The sequence below is a fragment of the Mytilus trossulus genome, unplaced genomic scaffold, assembly GCF_036588685.1.
Source record: "Mytilus trossulus isolate FHL-02 unplaced genomic scaffold, PNRI_Mtr1.1.1.hap1 h1tg000085l___fragment_1__unscaffolded, whole genome shotgun sequence".
NCBI lineage: Eukaryota > Metazoa > Mollusca > Bivalvia > Mytilida > Mytilidae > Mytilus > Mytilus trossulus.
Genome location: NW_026963295.1, coordinates 1,206,357 through 1,225,292, shown reverse-complemented (window position 1 = coordinate 1,225,292; position 18,936 = coordinate 1,206,357). Strand labels below are relative to the sequence as shown.

Sequence of the window (18,936 nt, the reverse complement as noted above, 5' to 3'; positions counted from 1 at the left end):
CACGTTTAATAATTGAAATCCGTCGATGTATAAGTACCGAAACCGTTAAATAGCTTTAAAATAAAAGTACCTTTCAAAAATGGCCAAATTACTCTAAAGTCAACTTTGCCTGAGGGAGATTGAACCCTTAGTTTCTTTCATGTAATAATTTTGAAATTTACAAATGGACATTTAAATCATGTCAGTACCGAAGTACTCACTACTGAGATAATGATACCCTCGGGGACTGATAGCAGCCACTGTACAACATATATTCCACTATGACGATCAACAATTTGAAAAAAAAAAGATTATTTGAGGGAATATCTCTGTCAAATGACCACAACTCACTAAACCGGGAAAAAATGAACTTTTAATTGTACACCAATATTTCTATTATCAAGTAGTAAAGTCCATAACTCAGCTCAAAATCGTCAGACCAGAAAAAAGTTCAAACTTGATCTGTAACTTGCTGTACTGACGGATGAGAAGACAGAACGCACATGCAGATATCGAAAGTTACCTTCGACATCGTCATTACAGGACTAAGAAATACATGTTTGGCATGCAGAAAATACATGATATCAAACAATTCTTTCCGCCAGTTCTTCAAAAAATAACCAAGGATATATATGTATATACGGCTTTTCATCGACAACATTTTAGAATTGTTTATATACATCTGTCATAATGTACTTATTATTACATTTATTAAATATTCTCTTTTACATGATTGTGGAATTGTTTGGTCGAAAATTTTATTTTTAATGCAAAGCTGATTATAAAGCCAAAAAAGTGCTGCCGTCTCCTCTTATACTATTAACAGACAATTTATTCGGATATCATCACCATTAAGTGCATGCCACACATAAATTTGTGTTGTATAGATTTTGCATACTAAATATGCGACATATAAAACGTATGACTACAAACTATTACTGTTAGATTATATGTGCTAACAAATGATTTGATTACAAACTCCCATACGAAATGCTTTCACTAGAGTTAAACTTTTTTTGGAAACGGTTCGTTAAATTTACGACCTATATATACAAATTATATACACTGACAGTTATCTTGTCCAGATACTATGTTTTATGGACTCGTGGCATAATAATTAAATTTCAGGAGATGAAAGTGTGACCCTCCATTATTGGAAGTTTCTTTTTTAGCGCACCGATTGTTATGCGGGAAAGTGGATTTCAAAGGTAATTGTTATAACATTAAAGATCTATAATTCAAACTGAATAAATAAAAGTATACATGACACAACGTAGAATACTAAGAACTAAGAAACACGAACCCCACAAAAAACTTGGGATTATCTCAAGTGCTCCGGAAGGGTAAGTATACGTTGTTCCACATGTAGCACCCGTCATATTGCTCCTATTATGTCATATTAGCTAAATAGTCGTATTCGGTAGGCCACATGAATGAAAAAGGGAATGGGATTGCGTAATATTTACGAAGGATCTCATTATTTTTGTGATTTCACTTTTTTAACTTGGCATTTTACATTATATTATAATCGGACTTCAAAGCATTACCATTTTGCAATCGAATATAAAAGTGTTATTTGTATTGACCAACATAAAACAAGCATGTGTTACTGTAAAGAATCTTCAATCGAAAAATTCTCATTAAACATTCTTGTACATGCATACGATAAAAAAAATAAGAAAAGATGAATAAATACACAGACACAATTGAAGACATCACTTTATTCAGTTCCTGCGTCTGAAGAACAAATCTTGACTTAAGTTCACCTTGAACTCTCAAAGCTGAATATTTGACAAAAGGATATATTATATAAATGAGCTTTATATTGAAAGGCGACCTTGAAGTAAAAACATATATTTTTCAATTCTATCATCGTAGTTTTGATAGAATATAATATGATTGGAAGATGAACACAAGCCATGTAAGTCCTTCATTAGAAGTTATTATCGTGATCGTCGTTAAATCTGTTTTACAAGTGTTTATGAGTTATCATTCCACATACAAGGTCCTTTGATTTCATAACCATGTCAACGTTGCTATATTTTACAGCAAAAAAAACCTTATCAATGATTCGGCTAAATACTAGTTACGTAATGATATTAAGGCATGTTCACATCGAGTTATAATGCAATGCAGAAACAATTATTTAAGAGATTGTTTAGACATATTGTTTGAACTTATATATTGTGTATTACTATAAATGATCATGGGTCTTGCAGTCTACTAAGGATGACATTTAGTGTTTGTATTATTTAATTTTTCATGAAACTTAATTCTTAATGATGTTTAAGCGAGACGATACAAACATTGTGAAAAGGGTAAATGGAGTTGTGAAAAAAATACTTGGCAGCGGAGAATGGAAACCTTTTAAAGAAAATGAAGATAAACAAGGTATATGCGGTATGGGCTTTGCTCAATGTTGAAGGCCGTACGGTGATTTTTTTTTTGTTAATTTCTGTTTTATTTTGGTCTCTTGTGGACGGTCGTCTCATTGACAATCATGCTAAATCTCCCTTTTTATATAACTATCCATCGACATGTGTACACTAAACGAATAATTTAAGTTTTATGAACAGCTTACAGATAGGAATTTAGTATATCGATACATCTCATGTCGTCTATTACAGATTGCAACAACATCTAACTGTATCGGTCTAATTATTGTGAAAAAAAATATCAATTGTTTCAGACTTTTTCAATATGACAAATTGCCTTCCGTTTGCACGAGACAACACGAATGTAGTATCAATTGCGAATGAAAATGGCACACAAACCAGATATTACTGACAATTTAATCATCTTTGCATGACCATCAATATTGCGTATATTATACAAATATAGCCTTTGTATGAGGTCGATACAAGGATATATTGACCTGCAATAAGTATATTGACTGAGGACGAAGTCCGAGGTCGATATTCTTCTTAAGGTCGATATATCCTGTATTGACCTCATACAAAGGCTATATTTGTTATATTATTAATTTCCGATTATATTTGTATCAAAATCGTCATTAAGGTTTGTTGGAATTTTATAGATATTACATTGTCTCCTTGACAATAACAACATGTAAGTTGTTATTTCGTTTACTTTTTTTTTTACATCTTATGTATTTGAAGATTTTTTTCGTCAAATAATCGATCACAGATATTATGTGTTTCAAAACGTTAAACAATATCCTGAAATTAATTACATGACGTCACAAAGTATATCGGTTTTTAGATATTCTAAAAATAACCGTGCGATATGCTTTTTGCCGGTCAATATGCTTTTTGCTATCCGCCGTTTTCTCTCTACCTTCGAAAATATAGTTTAACATGTGACTATCCCTAAACGAATCAAATTTGTTAAAATATACGAATTAATAATATAATATATTATTGATCTGAACATTCGTAACCGCCGTTTCGTCTCTAAGCACACATACTCAAAAATTGAGAGTAAAAGCTAGTCAGATCGTGGTCAATATATTCTGGAAGATATGGTACGAGGGCCAATAAGACAACTCTCCTTTCAAGTCACAATTTATAAAAGAAAACCATTATAGGTCAAGGTACGCTCTTCATCACGAAGCCTTGGCTTCCACAGAATAGTAAGCTATAAAAGGCCCAACATATAATTAGTGTAAAACTATTCAAACGTTAAAACCAACGGTCTAATCTGTATAATAAAACGAGTAACGAGAAACATGCATGACCTACATCAACAAATAACAACTGTGGACCATCAGATTCCTGACTATTTATATATATAGAAAGAAGGTGTGGTGTGATTCCAAATGAGACTACTCATTAATAAATGACACAGAAGTTAACAACTAAATATAACCGTACGGTCTTCAGCAATGACCAAAGTTCATACCAAATAGTCAGCTAATAAAAGACAATAAAATGGCAAATGTAAAACAATTCGAACGAGAAAACTAACTGCCAGGAAAAGTCAAACTCATATATCGAAAATAAACTGACAACGCTATGGCTAAACATAAAAAAGATTTAAAAAAAACCAGACAAATAATAGTACACAACATAGAAAACCAAAGACTTTCCAACTTGAAACCAACCAAAACTGGTTGATATTAGGCCTTAAGGGAATACGATACAGTTTCGATCCTGTATTTACAAGTTCTTGAAAGTTTGCATATAGGCTATTTTTTACCTGATTAATTCAAATATGTAATAAAAAATATACCTTCATGTGCTACATTTTGAGTAAAATGAAGAAGAAATTTTGTATATGTGCTAAAAATTCAGATTTGTGACCGTAATTTCTTTTTCGAAAGAAAGACATAACTTTTTTGTTTTAAAAAAATAAAAACAATTTTTTTTTTGGTTTAATAATCGGTAATTTCCGTATTTTAAAAGTATCCTAAATTATGCATTTTTTTGTTCAGAAATAAGTCATATTTATCAAATGTTCATGAATTGAGGAAAATAAGTAATATTTTGTTGCTGCATGTTTATCAAAATTAAAAAAAATCCTCTATTTATAGTTTTATAAAATTTGGGTCACATAATCTCTCTGCAAAAAATGGCAAAATAGAACAAATTGGTGTTTTGAAAAATAGGGTTCCATGAACTCGTTTTCAAATGAAATGAGTTTGAATGATAAAAATCAATCGAAAAATGCGTCTTTACACGATATGTTACAGTTTGACGTAGCGAAAATTACATTTTACGTTAGCAACGTCATTATCTTCCCGGTTACTGTATCGTATGCCTTTAAAGTGCTAATAAGACTTTCGAGCTAGTTTTGTGTACTGATACTCCAAAATCGACCAATACAACGCTGGATTTCATGTTTCGAGCATGATTTTGTGCTTTGAGCACAGATCAAAGGTTTTTTTTTTCTTTAACCTCAGGTTCACCGGAAAATTAACCACTACCAAACAACATCATTAAAATTCGATAGAACATTACAAACCCAAAAATTAATATTTCGTGTAACTTCTTGATTTTTGACTACTTTCAAGGAGAAATCATCGGAGAAGAAATGTTTCAGAGCACTGATTTTGCTTCCGTAGTTGTAACCACTCTATCATGTCTATGAACAAATATCATTGCAAGCATTTTTTTAATTCTTTGATGAATGTGATTGCAGGTTTAAAAAAAGAAACACATAACATATATGAGGGAGATGTTTTCAAGCATTTATTCATATGGGCAGTTTTAATGGACCGAAGAAATTTGGCAATGTTGTTTTGGAAGAAAGAAAACAATGATTATATATGTAAGTTTTTAATTTGATGATAAAAAGTATGAACTATATTTCAATGTAACTGCACAGTACTTTAAGGTCTGTATCGCGTTTAGGGCGAAACTATATGCTTTTGCAGTCTTAGAACTTTATATGAAATAATAGTCCTATATAAATGATCCTTTATAAAAGAATACTTTTAGTGTTGGTATGATGTCGTTTGATGAACCCTGAAAATTAGACTATTACCGTTGTTTCCTTCGTTCTTGTGTTCATTTAATTTTCTGAGATTTTTTTTTTTTATCAAAATGTGTTGCTTTTAGGTTCTATTCGGTTTTATGATATATGCAATGAGTTCACTACTGTTTCTTTAATTTGGCAAACAAAAATACAAACATCCAACCTTAGAAAATGTATCCTTCAATCGCTAAAATCACATTTTGTATTGTATAATTCAGGAACAAATGGCATACTACAAATATTAACAATGTAAATTGTTAGCGTATGAAAAGTACATCAAAATCACAAACGTGTATTATTAGTTATTATTGTGATAATAGTTTACATGACTTAATGATTCTTTATTATTAAATCATGTCAAATACATGAAGTAAACTACTTACAATTCTTTTGAAAAACACATATAGATTCTGCATTATATGCAAGTTCCCTTGCCAAAGAGCTCGCTGAAAAGTCCAGCTCGGAATCATTTGTTGATCAAAGGACAGATTTGTGGGAAAGTTCTAGGTAAGCGTTAAATATGAAGAGTAATTTGATAAAGAACAAAGACGATAAATATTAATCAGTTAAAAGGCAACACAAAATCACACGAAACTTACCATCTGATAACAGATGAAATGTCTCAATAATATATACTAATTTATTACATAAATAACGTGCGTTGAAAGTTTTATCAATGCCGATAATTTAAACTTTTTGACTTCCTCCATCACCGTTTCACACTCTCTAAACACACATTAAACAGAGCCATTTTAGTTCGGCTTTAAATAATTTAATGTATTTGCTGAATGTATATACTTTCTCTGACAGGAAACTCAATTGGATAAGCTAATAATTAGGTAACGAATTAAACTACATGATATAAATTTTGAAACAGCAAACATTGCTAAAAATTTAACATTTGAACAAGGTGATAACCACATTAACCTGTTTAGAACAGATGTGGATAATACTAGTAGCTGTTGTTTTTGGCTTCATAGACATTTATAAGTATCCCTTGCTATTTGTATGTACCACACGAAAGCAAACTGCCTTTCTAGAGCAAGTATGATCTTGTTATTGTAAGTTTCAAGAAGATGCTTTTCAGGCAATATGAAGACCTTGCATATAATGTGATGACAGAAATATATTGCAAGAATAAAAACAGGGCTAGGACACTATTGATGACAGAGGTGGAAGGATATAACTATACCACAATATTGGAAATAGCTGAAAAGTTTACACTGATGAAGTTTATGGGACATGCAGCATGTCAAACAAGGCTGGATAAGATTTGGAAAGGCGAAAAGCTCAGTTATATATCGAATGTTAAGGTAAAAGAGGGACGAAAAGTACCAAAGGGACAGTCAAATTCATAAATCTGAAACTAACTGACAACGCCATGGCTAAAAATTAAAACGACAAACAGACAAACAATAGTACACATGACACAACATAGAAAACTAAAGAATAAACAACACGAACCCCACCAAAAACTAGGGTTGATCTCAGGTGCTCGCGTTACTTATGTGATAACAAATCAGGTAAATAGTCTTATTCAGTAGGTAACATTCATGAAAGGGAAGGTGATTGTAGTTACGACGTAAGGAACATATCCGATATCACTTGTGAAACTGTTATCCCATAACGGTCAATCCACTCGTGATGGCTTCCGTAAAATTAAAAAGTAAATTGCCTATGAAAAAGTAAAAACAAAAATAAATCTGATGAGCTCTTAAATTATTCTGTTCATTGATTTTATACACACAAATTGTCCACAGAAAGCCTCCGAGAGTTTATCATGATCGTCTATTAAAGTTTTTCTGTTATATATTACTTTAGGTATCTAAGATCAAAATATTAATAACATCTCAAAAAGATGAAACTAGTAAAAGTTAATGTAAATTCTAAATTCTAAGACTAAACATTTGTCATTTTTAATTTGTTATGTTTATCTTATAGTTGTTTTTAATATTATATAATGGGCATGTTACGGAAATTAATCATTCTGTATAAGTGGTGGTCGATATTTAATTCATGTCTTTCATTTAATTGATAACAGTTAATTTTAAATTGTGCTTTTTAACAAAATTGTGTTGTATTGAATATCGATATTGCAAAAATGGTATGTTTTGTATTTACAGGCAATAGCTGCTGCTTTTATGCCAATGTTGATAATGTGCTTTGTAAACATGGTACAGATAAATGATAATAAGGTTGAATCAATAGAGTCATTTGACAGGTCGTTTCAGCATAAAAGACGGCCCAACTGGATGCTTATATATCACTTTTACAATTCACCTAGGATCAAATTTGTTTTCCATCTTGTAAGTCTACTCAAACTATTGTATTTATTAAATGTTCAAAATTTATATAGAACGTGTATCAAGTTTTTAATTTACAAAACAAAAACAAAATAGAATAAGGTGACTTGAATATAAGTTAATGCTAGACGAACACTTTCTAGCAAATCCAACAAATATCCTTCAAGCATAGCCTTTGTTTTGGCCATATAGGTCATTGATAAAAAGATAATACATCTGAATGAATTATAAATAAAGGCCACAGTAAAATATCGCTTTTCAAAACTTGTAAATCGATTAACAAAAAACTAAATCGGGGTAACACACTAAAACTGAGAGAAAATGCATTAAATATGAGAGGAGAACAAAGACACACCATTGAAATGTAATACACACAGAAACGGACTAAGCAAGACAAAATCCGATAAGAATTCCAAACATAACAAAAAAAACAAATACATGAATTTGGAAAAGAAAAGTACCGTCACACGTGAATATAACCATGCCCATATTACTGACTTGGTAAAAGACATTTAAAGAAAATGGTGGTTTGAACCTGATTGTGTGGCATGCCAAACCTCCCGCTTTAAAGGCAATGTTAAATATAACATTACAATGACAACATAACATATAACATAAAAGTGAAATGATTTTGTGGTCTTTTCCAGTTTGCAACAATTAATTTTTTGTTGGCTTTTCATAATTTATTCCGATATTTGCTATTGCTAAGAATAATGCGATAGGATATTTTCCTAATATTTCCAAATCGAAAAATGAACATTCGTATGAACATATCAAGCCAGGAGTTTGACAGTTGTTGTCCATTCGTTTGATGTATTTTATCATTTGATTTTGCCATTTGATTAGGGGTTTTCCGTTTTGAATTTTCCTCGTAGTTCAGTATTTTTGTAATTTTACTTTTGAAAGGTCATTTAAAAGAAATGCACATATAAACAAGAAACCAATGGTGTTACAAAATATGTGCAAACTATATAATTGTTACTTCTTTTAAAATGATACATTGACCCAACGTTGCATGTGATATATAATTTACATGTATAACACTTTTTCTTATTTTGAATTGTTAAACTAAAGGCACAATAAGACCCCCACATAATTATCCCTTCAGCTCATCAATAACCAATTCATTTAAGGCGAATTTTGATTGTTGTGGTGACAAACGTTCGAATACATACAAAAATATCAACCTTGAATAAACGACTTTTTACAGTAATATAACTATGAAATAATAAAGTTTGCTGACTTTTCTTCATAATAAGTGCGTTTCATGCATGAATAGTGCTCCTGCTGAACGGATACGCCAATTATAGACTTCATTTGTAGTTAACAAATTTTCTGTTTATTCTTGCAATAGGTGGCATATATGGTTATGATAGTAATTTTTTGCCTATTTATACTGACGGATCTACACCCAATGTCAGATAAAAGTCCATCAATTTATGAATATATGGTGTATGCAATGGCAGGTTCATTAATGATAGAAGAAATCAGACAGGTAATATACTAGATAATCTATGTACTGTTGATAGTGGAACGCGCTTGTGTTTTTCGATCAGGGATCTCGGTGGCAGAGTGGTCTAAGTAGTCAAACTAATGTATCATTAGCCTGTTGTCTTTTATTCTATGAGTTCACTGAACAGATGCTTTTGACTCAATTCTTAATTGACTCGGAGTTTCATACCGAAAGCAGCTGGTTCTTCTCGGGAAATCCGGTTTCCCATCATCCACTAATACAAATTACAACCACGAAATAGCAAAATAGTGCTAAAAGTGGCGTTTTATACAAATTAATTAATCAATCGGTTGTGTTTGGTTTAATGTTGCATGGTTTTCCGATCAAATAGTCTTGAATTTACATATTACTATACTGTAAATTTAGAAATTATTGCGATGTTTTTAGTATTGCTAAACATGACACAGGGTTATAATCGCAATAATTAAAACTTGCATTTTTATTTTTTCTAGGAATTAAACAGTACTGTTCTAAATAATACATCGAATAAAATCGAATTTCAGTTTAAAATCACTTAACTGCAATAATAAATGCATGCACAAATTTTTGAATTTACAGTATTATAAATAATTAAAAAAAGAAAAGCATAAGTTAGGGTCGCACCGTTTAAGCTAATCATAATCCTAATACCTTTGATATATCCTTATAATACATGAATTGTCTGTTACTAATCAAATATCAGTAGATATGAGAGAAAGACTACTGTTTCACTTTATTTACACATTTTTGCAAATTGAAATAGTGTTTAAGATTATAACACAATGCAGACTGCTGTGATCTATGTATGACATTTTTCTATTATATCAGTTTGTTTTGTGTAGACATGGTCATCAATTTATTGGAGTGTAAAGCATCTATTATACAAGTTTAAGGCAAGCTATAAAACCAGGTTTCATCCAACAATTTCTACATAAGTGAGGAATATGATAGTTGTAATGCATTCGTTTGATGTGTTTGAGATTTGATTTTGCATTTGAGCTAGGACTTTCCGTTTTGAATTTTCTTATTTTTATTGTTTTATTTTTTTAGCATATCAACATTCCATTTTACAAAGCGAAAAAAGAAATACTAAATACGTGCGTTTTTACTGCAGCACCAACATACAATTATGGAAGGACTTCTTTAATTTCGCCTCGCCATGCTATAATATATGGATATAACGAAATGCGTTATATTTGTTTGGACCCGCGTAATAATGCAATGTGTTTTGGTTGATCGTTACAAGTAGGTGCTGTATAATCGACGAAAATTCCACGTCTAGTTCAACATTTAATTATAATAAATTTATTTTCAGGCTTTCGTTATAAAGCAAATGTCAAGGAACTTAATGAACTGGTTCAGTTTTTGGACCCTATATGAAATTGTGATGTATGGTATGTTTTTAACTTCTGTATTTCTAAGATTGATCTTGTCAGCAGATAAATTCTACCATACTAGAATGATGTACGCAATAACATTAGGACTATTCATTGTAAACGGGATGCAGTTTTTTCTTGCTTCAAGACATATTGGTCCGAAAGTTATCATGATTGGCAGAATGGTAAGTTCAGATTGACATACTTTTGTTTGTACATACTGTGGATTCATTTATTTTCGTGGGTACCAATTTTCGTGGACAGAGGGAAACTTGCATATTCTTGGATATTAAAATTCTTAGTTTTGACAAAATTCACATGCATTCCTTTAGAAAATATGCATTTCGTTGAATATTTAAATTCGTTGTTTCCCTTTACCCACGAAATCCACGAAAATTGGTATCAAACGAATATTAATGAATCCACAGTATATATACTGGTAGATTGTATTTAGATAGTAGAAGAAATTTAGAAAGTAGGATATTCTGAGAAAGTAGAGTTTTGCCAATATTTTGATATGATGCATCAGATAAATTGAACAATGATTTTTCACCAAAAATGTTACTCCCTTTATGACACATAGGTATATTTGATTATTATTTTATAGTTTGTAATTGGTAAATACAACTGATTCACTATGCATCCTTAATGTGTAGTGATATTTCATTTCAAGAATAATTATTCTTTTATTTACCTCGAAACAAAGGAAATGCAGCTAGTTGTCAACTCGTTTATATGATGAGTAGTAACAACATAATGCTACTTTTCGTTAAAACATATGTTAGTTTTAGACATATGAATGTAACAAACATACAGGGATTTTAATTATATTAATAGATAAAAAAAATTCCGAAATTTCGTAGTCCAAGTGGTACTGTTGTAGCCGGTAAAAAAGTGACAATGGGAAATTGCATTGCCTATATTCACAGAATTGAAACTTAAACATTGCTTTACTTCCAAAATATCATGTATTTTTATAATACAGATAATACCGATAATACAAACAGATAACAGTTCTTACATTTTGACTAAGCATATAGACATGGTACGAATTGTAACACTTTCAACAACATGTCAAAACAGTTAGATTATTGATATGGTTATCAACTTATAAAGAGGGACATTTTCCATGATTATTTGAAGCGACAAAGAGCAGCATAATTTGAAAAAGAACAATGTGAAACCAAGATTTAAAACTTTTTTTCTTTAAAATATGATAGAAATGGATTGTTTTGTGATGGTAAATGCTATAACAAGTTTTAATTAGTATTTAAATCGCATGTATACTTGATGCTTTTTTTCTGAGATTAAGTTGTAGTTTAAACAAACACTCATAACAGACATAATTGCAATAACAAAAATACCGAACTCCGAGGAATTATATTAGCAGAAATTCCCTAGGCAAATGGCATAACAAAGGCTCATAAACAGATTTCAGTCCTACATTTGTAGCACGCATTTCGCATACATTTTAAGTTGATCCTGTTTTAACACAAGTGGAAAGCAAATTTAAGTAAATGTTGAACACATTTAAACCAAGAAATTCCGGACAGATACGAATTAAAATCAGAAAAAAGTAACTTACGTGTAATGTGCTTGCGCTTTTGAGTTTAATATTTGATTAGAGAATTTCCGTTTTGTTTTGTCTTTGCAGTTCAGTATATTTGGGTTTTTACATTGAAACTAATATGAATGTCTGTTTTTCTGGGATTTTTTTTCTGAATTAGTTTGCTGTTAAGAATTCATACTTGTCATCACAGTTTGATTTGTATTTTTACAGTTCTTACTTTCATTTTAGATGTACGACATCCTCTTTTTTATATTGATATTTGCTGTGTTTGTTTTTGGCTTTGGTGTCGTTTATCAAGCAACGATGTATCCAAATTCTAAAGTAGGATTTCAACTGTTCAAGGAAATCATATACATGCCGTATTGGCAGTTGTATGGAGAACTGTTTTACCGGAATTCGAAGGTAAGTATTCGTTATTATTACTCATAACATAAGTAAGCTTAGTATGTCGATGACGACATGAGTTAAATTGTTATTCTTTTCTCGTTTTTATTTTTTGGTCAATTACAAGTTAATTATACGAGAAAATATAACTCCTTCATTCTAAATTTACCTTACATTAATTAAAATATAAGTACCTAAATAGACACGTTTTTATGTTAGATAAATCTTCAAAAACTCATTTAACTGAACTTATTATCCACAGTGTAACTAACTTGTATTCAGTGCACTTAATAGTATTTGTGGTAGAAGTTAATATTAAAATCTCGATTTTCGATTTGAAAGCATCGAATATGATAACTTTTTTTGTAGTTAAGTCCACTTTATGATACCTTTTTTTTAAATCGCTAAACACTACTTTTTGAAATGCATTTTATAGGTAAAGAACCGTCCACCTGTTCGCATGATGTTACAATCTATTCTAAAGGGAATATTGCTAGATGCCCAGAGGTTAATCAAATCAACACCTTATTGTTGGCTATCTACATGGTGGTAACACACATAATTCTTGTTAATATTCTCATTGCAATGTTTTCGTAAGTATACTAATTCAGAATTCTTCCTGTATATATTTGCATTTGAAATCAAACCCAAGTGCTTAAATTTTCTCTGCAATAATTCACCTTAGTGCACTTGACATGTCTTTACTTACGAGAATCAATTCTTTGGTATTTACCACTTTGCTTCAATCTGAGGATAAAATGAAATACAAATTATAAATAACAGCTATTGACCAGTATTCGATTACAACCCTTAATGCTTACCCCAAAAAGATAGCTATTGATACCTTCAAGAAGATTGTCAACCCTGCTTATTTAAGAGAATACTGACGATTATCCTGAATTGCTTCAAAAAGAACTGTCATTGTTACACCTATATGTGACAAAAGCAGGCATTAGGATTCATAGCAACATACACGTAACACCTATTGATATCAAATGTTACAGTCTACACAAAAGTATCTCAGATGTTAAACTGCGTAACTTATCGAAAAGGACTTTGATAGATTTCATCGACCATTTCGTCCTACATGTCTTGTATTTTCTTTGGTCCCCCCTAGAGAAAATCTTACAACTGTTAATATAAGGCAGAACCCGAAAGAATTTCTAATAATTACATGTGTATTACATTTGAATATTATAAAAGCATACTAACCTCTTTTAATAATTTTTATATTGTTGTCAGATATTGGCACATTAGAACTGACCATTTTGTGTTTATAAAATATAGTGAAGTAACATTTCCTAAATTCACTATGTGAGTTGTAATTATACGTCTTCTGTTCCTCACATTCAAATTAGTTATCTATTGATAATGTTGTATTATTGGTTAAAATAGTCTTTATTTTAATTCAATTATCGAACTGTATGGGCTATTTCCAAAAATAATAATTGGTAAAAACAACACTTTAGCTCACTTTTAATACTAATTTAAACTTAAAATTTCAAAATGATTTAACGTTAAAGTGGTTTTAACATTTTATTTACAGTGTTATCATTATTTTATCAAATATATTATATGATTTCATTAATTCCTAGGAATACATTCACCAAAGTTCAAAACAACAACGAACTGGTCTGGAAGTTTCACAGATATTCCCTCGTCCAGGAGTATTATGATAAATCTATGCTGATACCACCTTTGATTATCTTAAGTCACATGGTCAGCATGGTTCAGTGTATATATTTTAAGTGTCGAGGTATCACACATAGACATAACCTGTTCCGTACGTATAATTGAAATAAAATAGATTTAAAAATGAGTTATTATGTTTATGATTAAAATGAACATGTGTGTTGGTGTTGCTTATCAGGACTATAAATAGAATCAGTTTAACAGTAAAAAGATGTAGGAAGATGTGGTATGATTGCCAATGAGACAACAATCCATCCAAGTTACAATTTATAAAAAGTAAATATATATGACACGTTTGATTTCACAAAAGTTCAGCAAAAGTATTAACTAGTTTGGTAATAACAATAACTGTATAGTCAAAATAGTTTTTCAACGTTTAATGCAAAGAAATTGATAAACATATAATGCTTAGCTTAGTAAACATAAGATGATTTGCATGTCTGCGCCTTTCGAAGCCGACTATACGTCATCAGTATATCTCCGGTTTGGAAGCTGTTTGGTTGCTTATTATTGCTAACAAACGTTTCTGTGTCACTCTAGTGAATACTTGTCTTACTCTCAATCATTCTCATACATTTTTTTTTATTTCGTTATTGCAGTCTTATCATATTGCAAAATTTAGGGTACTTAGCTGATTTGCATAGTGTCAATTTTGTATTATCAGGACAAAAGCCATTACATAAGAACTATATATGCCCCTCAAAAAAAAATTTAGGTTTGCATTTTCATATCCAACAATTTGTCCGCATATAGGTCAATCGGACATGTTTTTAGGGTTCTTATCTTATACAAAAGAAAATAGAAACTTTTCGGCAATTTTAGTTGGAAAATTGTATAATTGCTATATAAAATAGTGGAAAAGTAAGGTTTAAAACAGAAATCATAATATCTTCGAAATATTAAACATGATTTGTTCGCATATTGGGAAACACTTTGTACATTTAATTTAAAATTTAATTAACTTTTAATTAACCTAATTCTATATTGATAATGTTTTTAGTTGGATATATTATAATTTACAATGATTTATGAATGTATATATTACAGATAAGAAACTAACAAATACTAATCAAAATAATTATATACTACTAACGGTTAACGAGGCCGGGATAAGGTACCGGTATTTGATGTATCCACTAACAAATGTAAAAATATCAATAAAGTATGATTACTTCAAAAAAAAAAAAAAAAAAAAAAAAAAAAAAACTTTTAATTAACCTGCTTTCTTAAGTTTTCGGCCAAATTCTTTTAAAAAAATGATGATTTCAACCTTCCCTTTTTGTAAAAAAGTAAAATTTTTAGCATTTGCTTTTAAAATTACACAACATTTTTGTAAATTTCCGCCAAAGAAAGTTTGCAAAGTCACATTAGTTTAAGATCCATTACGGAAAAAGACTAGATTATTCGAAAATTTAATATGATTTATATTTTCGATCCTAAACTAATGGAAGTAATTCACTCACAAGGGCCAAGGTCACGTGGTACAAATTAAATTAATAAAGTGTCTTTGATTTTGCCATATGTATACATAAACACACAATCCTACTGCTGTGCAATCAAACGGAAAACTCGTGTATTCTTTGTCAATACCATACTAACAACCTAAACTTAATATTATGTATAATTTAATGATACACATTATTTACATATACAAACAAATAGGTATTTATAACAACTACAAATCATAGGAATAAAGTGTCTTTGATTTTGCCATATATATACATAAACACGAAATCCTACTGCTTATAGCGCTGTAAAATCAAACTGAAAACTCGTTTATTCTTTGTCAATACCTTGCTAAAATCATAAACTTTATATTACGTAAAATTTTATATATACATTAATTACATATACAAACAAATATATAATGTACGATTTGAATTAGTATGGCGTTCATTATCACTCAATAGCTATGGGAAGATGTTATGTGAGTGCCAATGAGACAACTCTCCATCCAAATAACAATTCAAAAAGCAAACCATTATAGGTTTAAGTACGGTCTTCAACACGGAGCCTTGGCTCACACCAAACATCAAGCTATAAAGGGTCCCAAAATCACTAGTGTAAAACCATTCAAACGGGAAAACCAACGGTCTAATCTTTATAGATTTGTATATTTTTGTTTACTGGCCAGCTGAAAGACGCCTAGGGTGCCTGAATTTCTCGCTACATTGAAGACCTGTTGGTGACCTTCTGTTGGTGTTTTTTTCTATGGTCAGGTTGTTGTCTCTTTGACACATTCCCCGTTTACATTCTCAATTTTAATGATATCAACTGTCGATATAAACAATATTAAATTTCAGAGATGGAGCGAACTGATTTGTCAAACAAATTAGAAGAGAAGGCAGTTTACAGATATTTCAATCTGCCAGCTCGGATGAGACGATATCATGCCAAAACAATGGAGGCCGAAACAGACGAGTATTTCTCAATTTTTCTATGTTCTTGAGTGTTTATTTTTTTTTATCCTTCTTAACATGTTAAATGTATGTTTGTTATAACAACCGTTTAATCTTATAAATGATTCTCTCTGATATACATTAGAACCAATTTAAGACAAAGTCTTCATATTGATTCGACCTTCATCTGTTCGCTTTTAACAGCTTGACTGAAGTTAGGGAGACATTTATTCCATATGCAAATTATTTATTATCACTTTGGTAAGACCAAAAAAGTCAAGGAACAAGTGTTCCTTCAATTATCAGATTAAAGTTAAACTCTTGGATAACACATGTATACCAAAGGTCTATAACTTTATACAGGATATAAACCAAATAGAAAATTCAATTTAATCAGTCTGTAAACAAATGTGATGGCAGGAAACGAAAACGACGAAGAAAGGAAAAACAATATAATATAAATCACAAAACATGATAAAATACCTAGCAACAAGAGCCCCATTAAAACAAAGGAATGATCTCAGATGATAATGTGTTTATTCTTTTTAAGGCTTGAAGCTAGTTATGAACAAGATACAGAACTCAACTTACAAGAGCAATTTGATTTACTATCGTCGGAAATGGATTCAATGCAGGAAAATCAGTTCAAAACTTTACAGGCTATTAACCAATTGAAAGAAAAACAGCAGAAGCTATTGATAGTTGATGTTAATTCCAAAACACATGGCCAAATATTTGTACCAATGGAAGTCCCTATAAAGCGATCAAATTTACCGTGAGGGAACAAAAATTGCACCAATGTTGACCGTTTCTTTAACCTTCGTTAATATATGCTCCGTACACTTTGTGTTTATCTTGTAGATGTATCATTATTAACTACATGTTTTCACCTATTAAATTTTGAATCCATATCGAATCATAGAAAATCATGGTCTGAACTGACCTCCAAACCATCAATGATTCTGTAATAAGGAGTACCTAAATTGCAGTGTCAACAGTCGAAAAACAGAGTTTTTGTTAAATTCTTCAAATATTTTGAACAATTGGAAATAAGTCGATTATTACTCTATGTTTCTGTATGAAAATGAATGCTTGTAACATATTGTATCTCATAATTTTAAAACGCTGAAGTTTTGATGACGTCGTACGGCAAAGGTTACGTACATTTTTTTTTCAGTAAACACTTCATCTATAGATAATGCGGAAGATTTGTTGATATCTAAATTTATTTTTCTATGTTTAAAGACGTGCATAGTATCAAATCATTAACATACAATTTTTTTAGGCACTATGAAATCTTGTTAGATTCCCTCTGCTTTTTGTGCTAGATAGGTGCAATTTGGGTACTCGATGCAATTTGGGTACAGTGACGTTACCCTTTTAACGCCTAAATCTGTAATAACATTTTCAGTTTCTGACATCCAGTTTCAATAACGCAAATATACATTTTTACCATACATTTTCTCAAATATGCATACAAGAACATTATCAATCAATGTAAACATTAGGTGTGGAATATAGTTGGCGTTTTATTTTCTACTATCGTAGTTTTATACATTTTAGTTGTCACATTTCATATTAAAGGCGTTATGACTAAAACTCATGACTTGTTTGTGATTGTTCTGAGTGGTATCGTTTGCAGTGATTTTTAGAAATTTTCTCATGCATCTTTATATGCACTAGTGAGTCGTGGAAGATCTCAATAGCTGTTATCAAACTATATTTCAGTTGTTGTCGTTTGCTGAATAGGTTCATCATAAGTGTTTCTCTTTTCTCGTTTTTTATATAGATTAGAACATTGGTATTCATGTTTACATGATTTAACATTAGTCTTTTGGTGACTTTTAATATCTTGCTGATCGTTGTTAGCCAAGACCCGTGTTGTTTAACCTATAACGGTTTGACTTTTTTTTTACAAATCTGACTTAGATGGAGAGTTATCTCATCAGCACTCATATCACATCTTTCGTTCCATACACAGAAATACAAGTATTGAGATGCTCTTAATGACTAGTTTTGCAATATCCATGTCAGTTTCTATCTTCCCGTACCTTTCTTTTCGTACAATGTGAACAATTTAACGAGAAATTAAACAATTTCGAGGCAAGGTTCACTCAATTCGTCATTTTGACATGCATTTTTACTTATTTCTCCGTTAATATAGAACGGTTGTATAAATAATGCATATCACATATTCTTCGATATCATAACAAAAAATAAGAAAACAAGGAGAAACCTATCTTTCTTCTGTGTGTTAATGTTCCGTCACTGTGCCAGATGTTAGATACCATCGAGTCCGATAAAA

The 18,936-nt window shown here is 30.7% G+C and overlaps 1 protein-coding gene across 1 annotated transcript; it reads left to right on the top strand.

Annotated features, from left to right (window-relative positions):
- The first annotated feature begins 2,261 nt into the window (after positions 1–2,261).
- On the top strand, positions 2,262–18,144 carry LOC134699832 (transient receptor potential cation channel subfamily M member 1-like). Its single transcript, XM_063561242.1, has 12 exons — positions 2,262–2,370; positions 5,080–5,208; positions 5,823–5,922; positions 6,503–6,728; positions 7,539–7,721; positions 9,073–9,213; positions 10,526–10,771; positions 12,385–12,558; positions 12,977–13,133; positions 14,136–14,323; positions 16,536–16,653; positions 17,182–18,144. Exons 1-9 carry the CDS (start codon positions 2,262–2,264, stop codon positions 13,091–13,093), a joined length of 1,425 nt encoding a protein of 474 aa, XP_063417312.1. The 3' UTR covers positions 13,094–13,133; positions 14,136–14,323; positions 16,536–16,653; positions 17,182–18,144.
- The last annotated feature ends 792 nt before the right edge of the window (positions 18,145–18,936 follow it).

Bases quoted from the DNA above. Each gene is read 5' to 3' on its own strand.
- LOC134699832 (XM_063561242.1), top strand. From the start codon at position 2,262: ATGTTTAAGCGAGACGATACAAACATTGTGAAAAGGGTAAATGGAGTT. The intron at 9,214-10,525 runs GTAATATACTAG...ATTTATTTTCAG, and splicing joins TGATAGAAGAAATCAGACAG to GCTTTCGTTATAAAGCAAAT. The intron at 12,559-12,976 runs GTAAGTATTCGT...TGCATTTTATAG, and splicing joins TGTTTTACCGGAATTCGAAG to GTAAAGAACCGTCCACCTGT.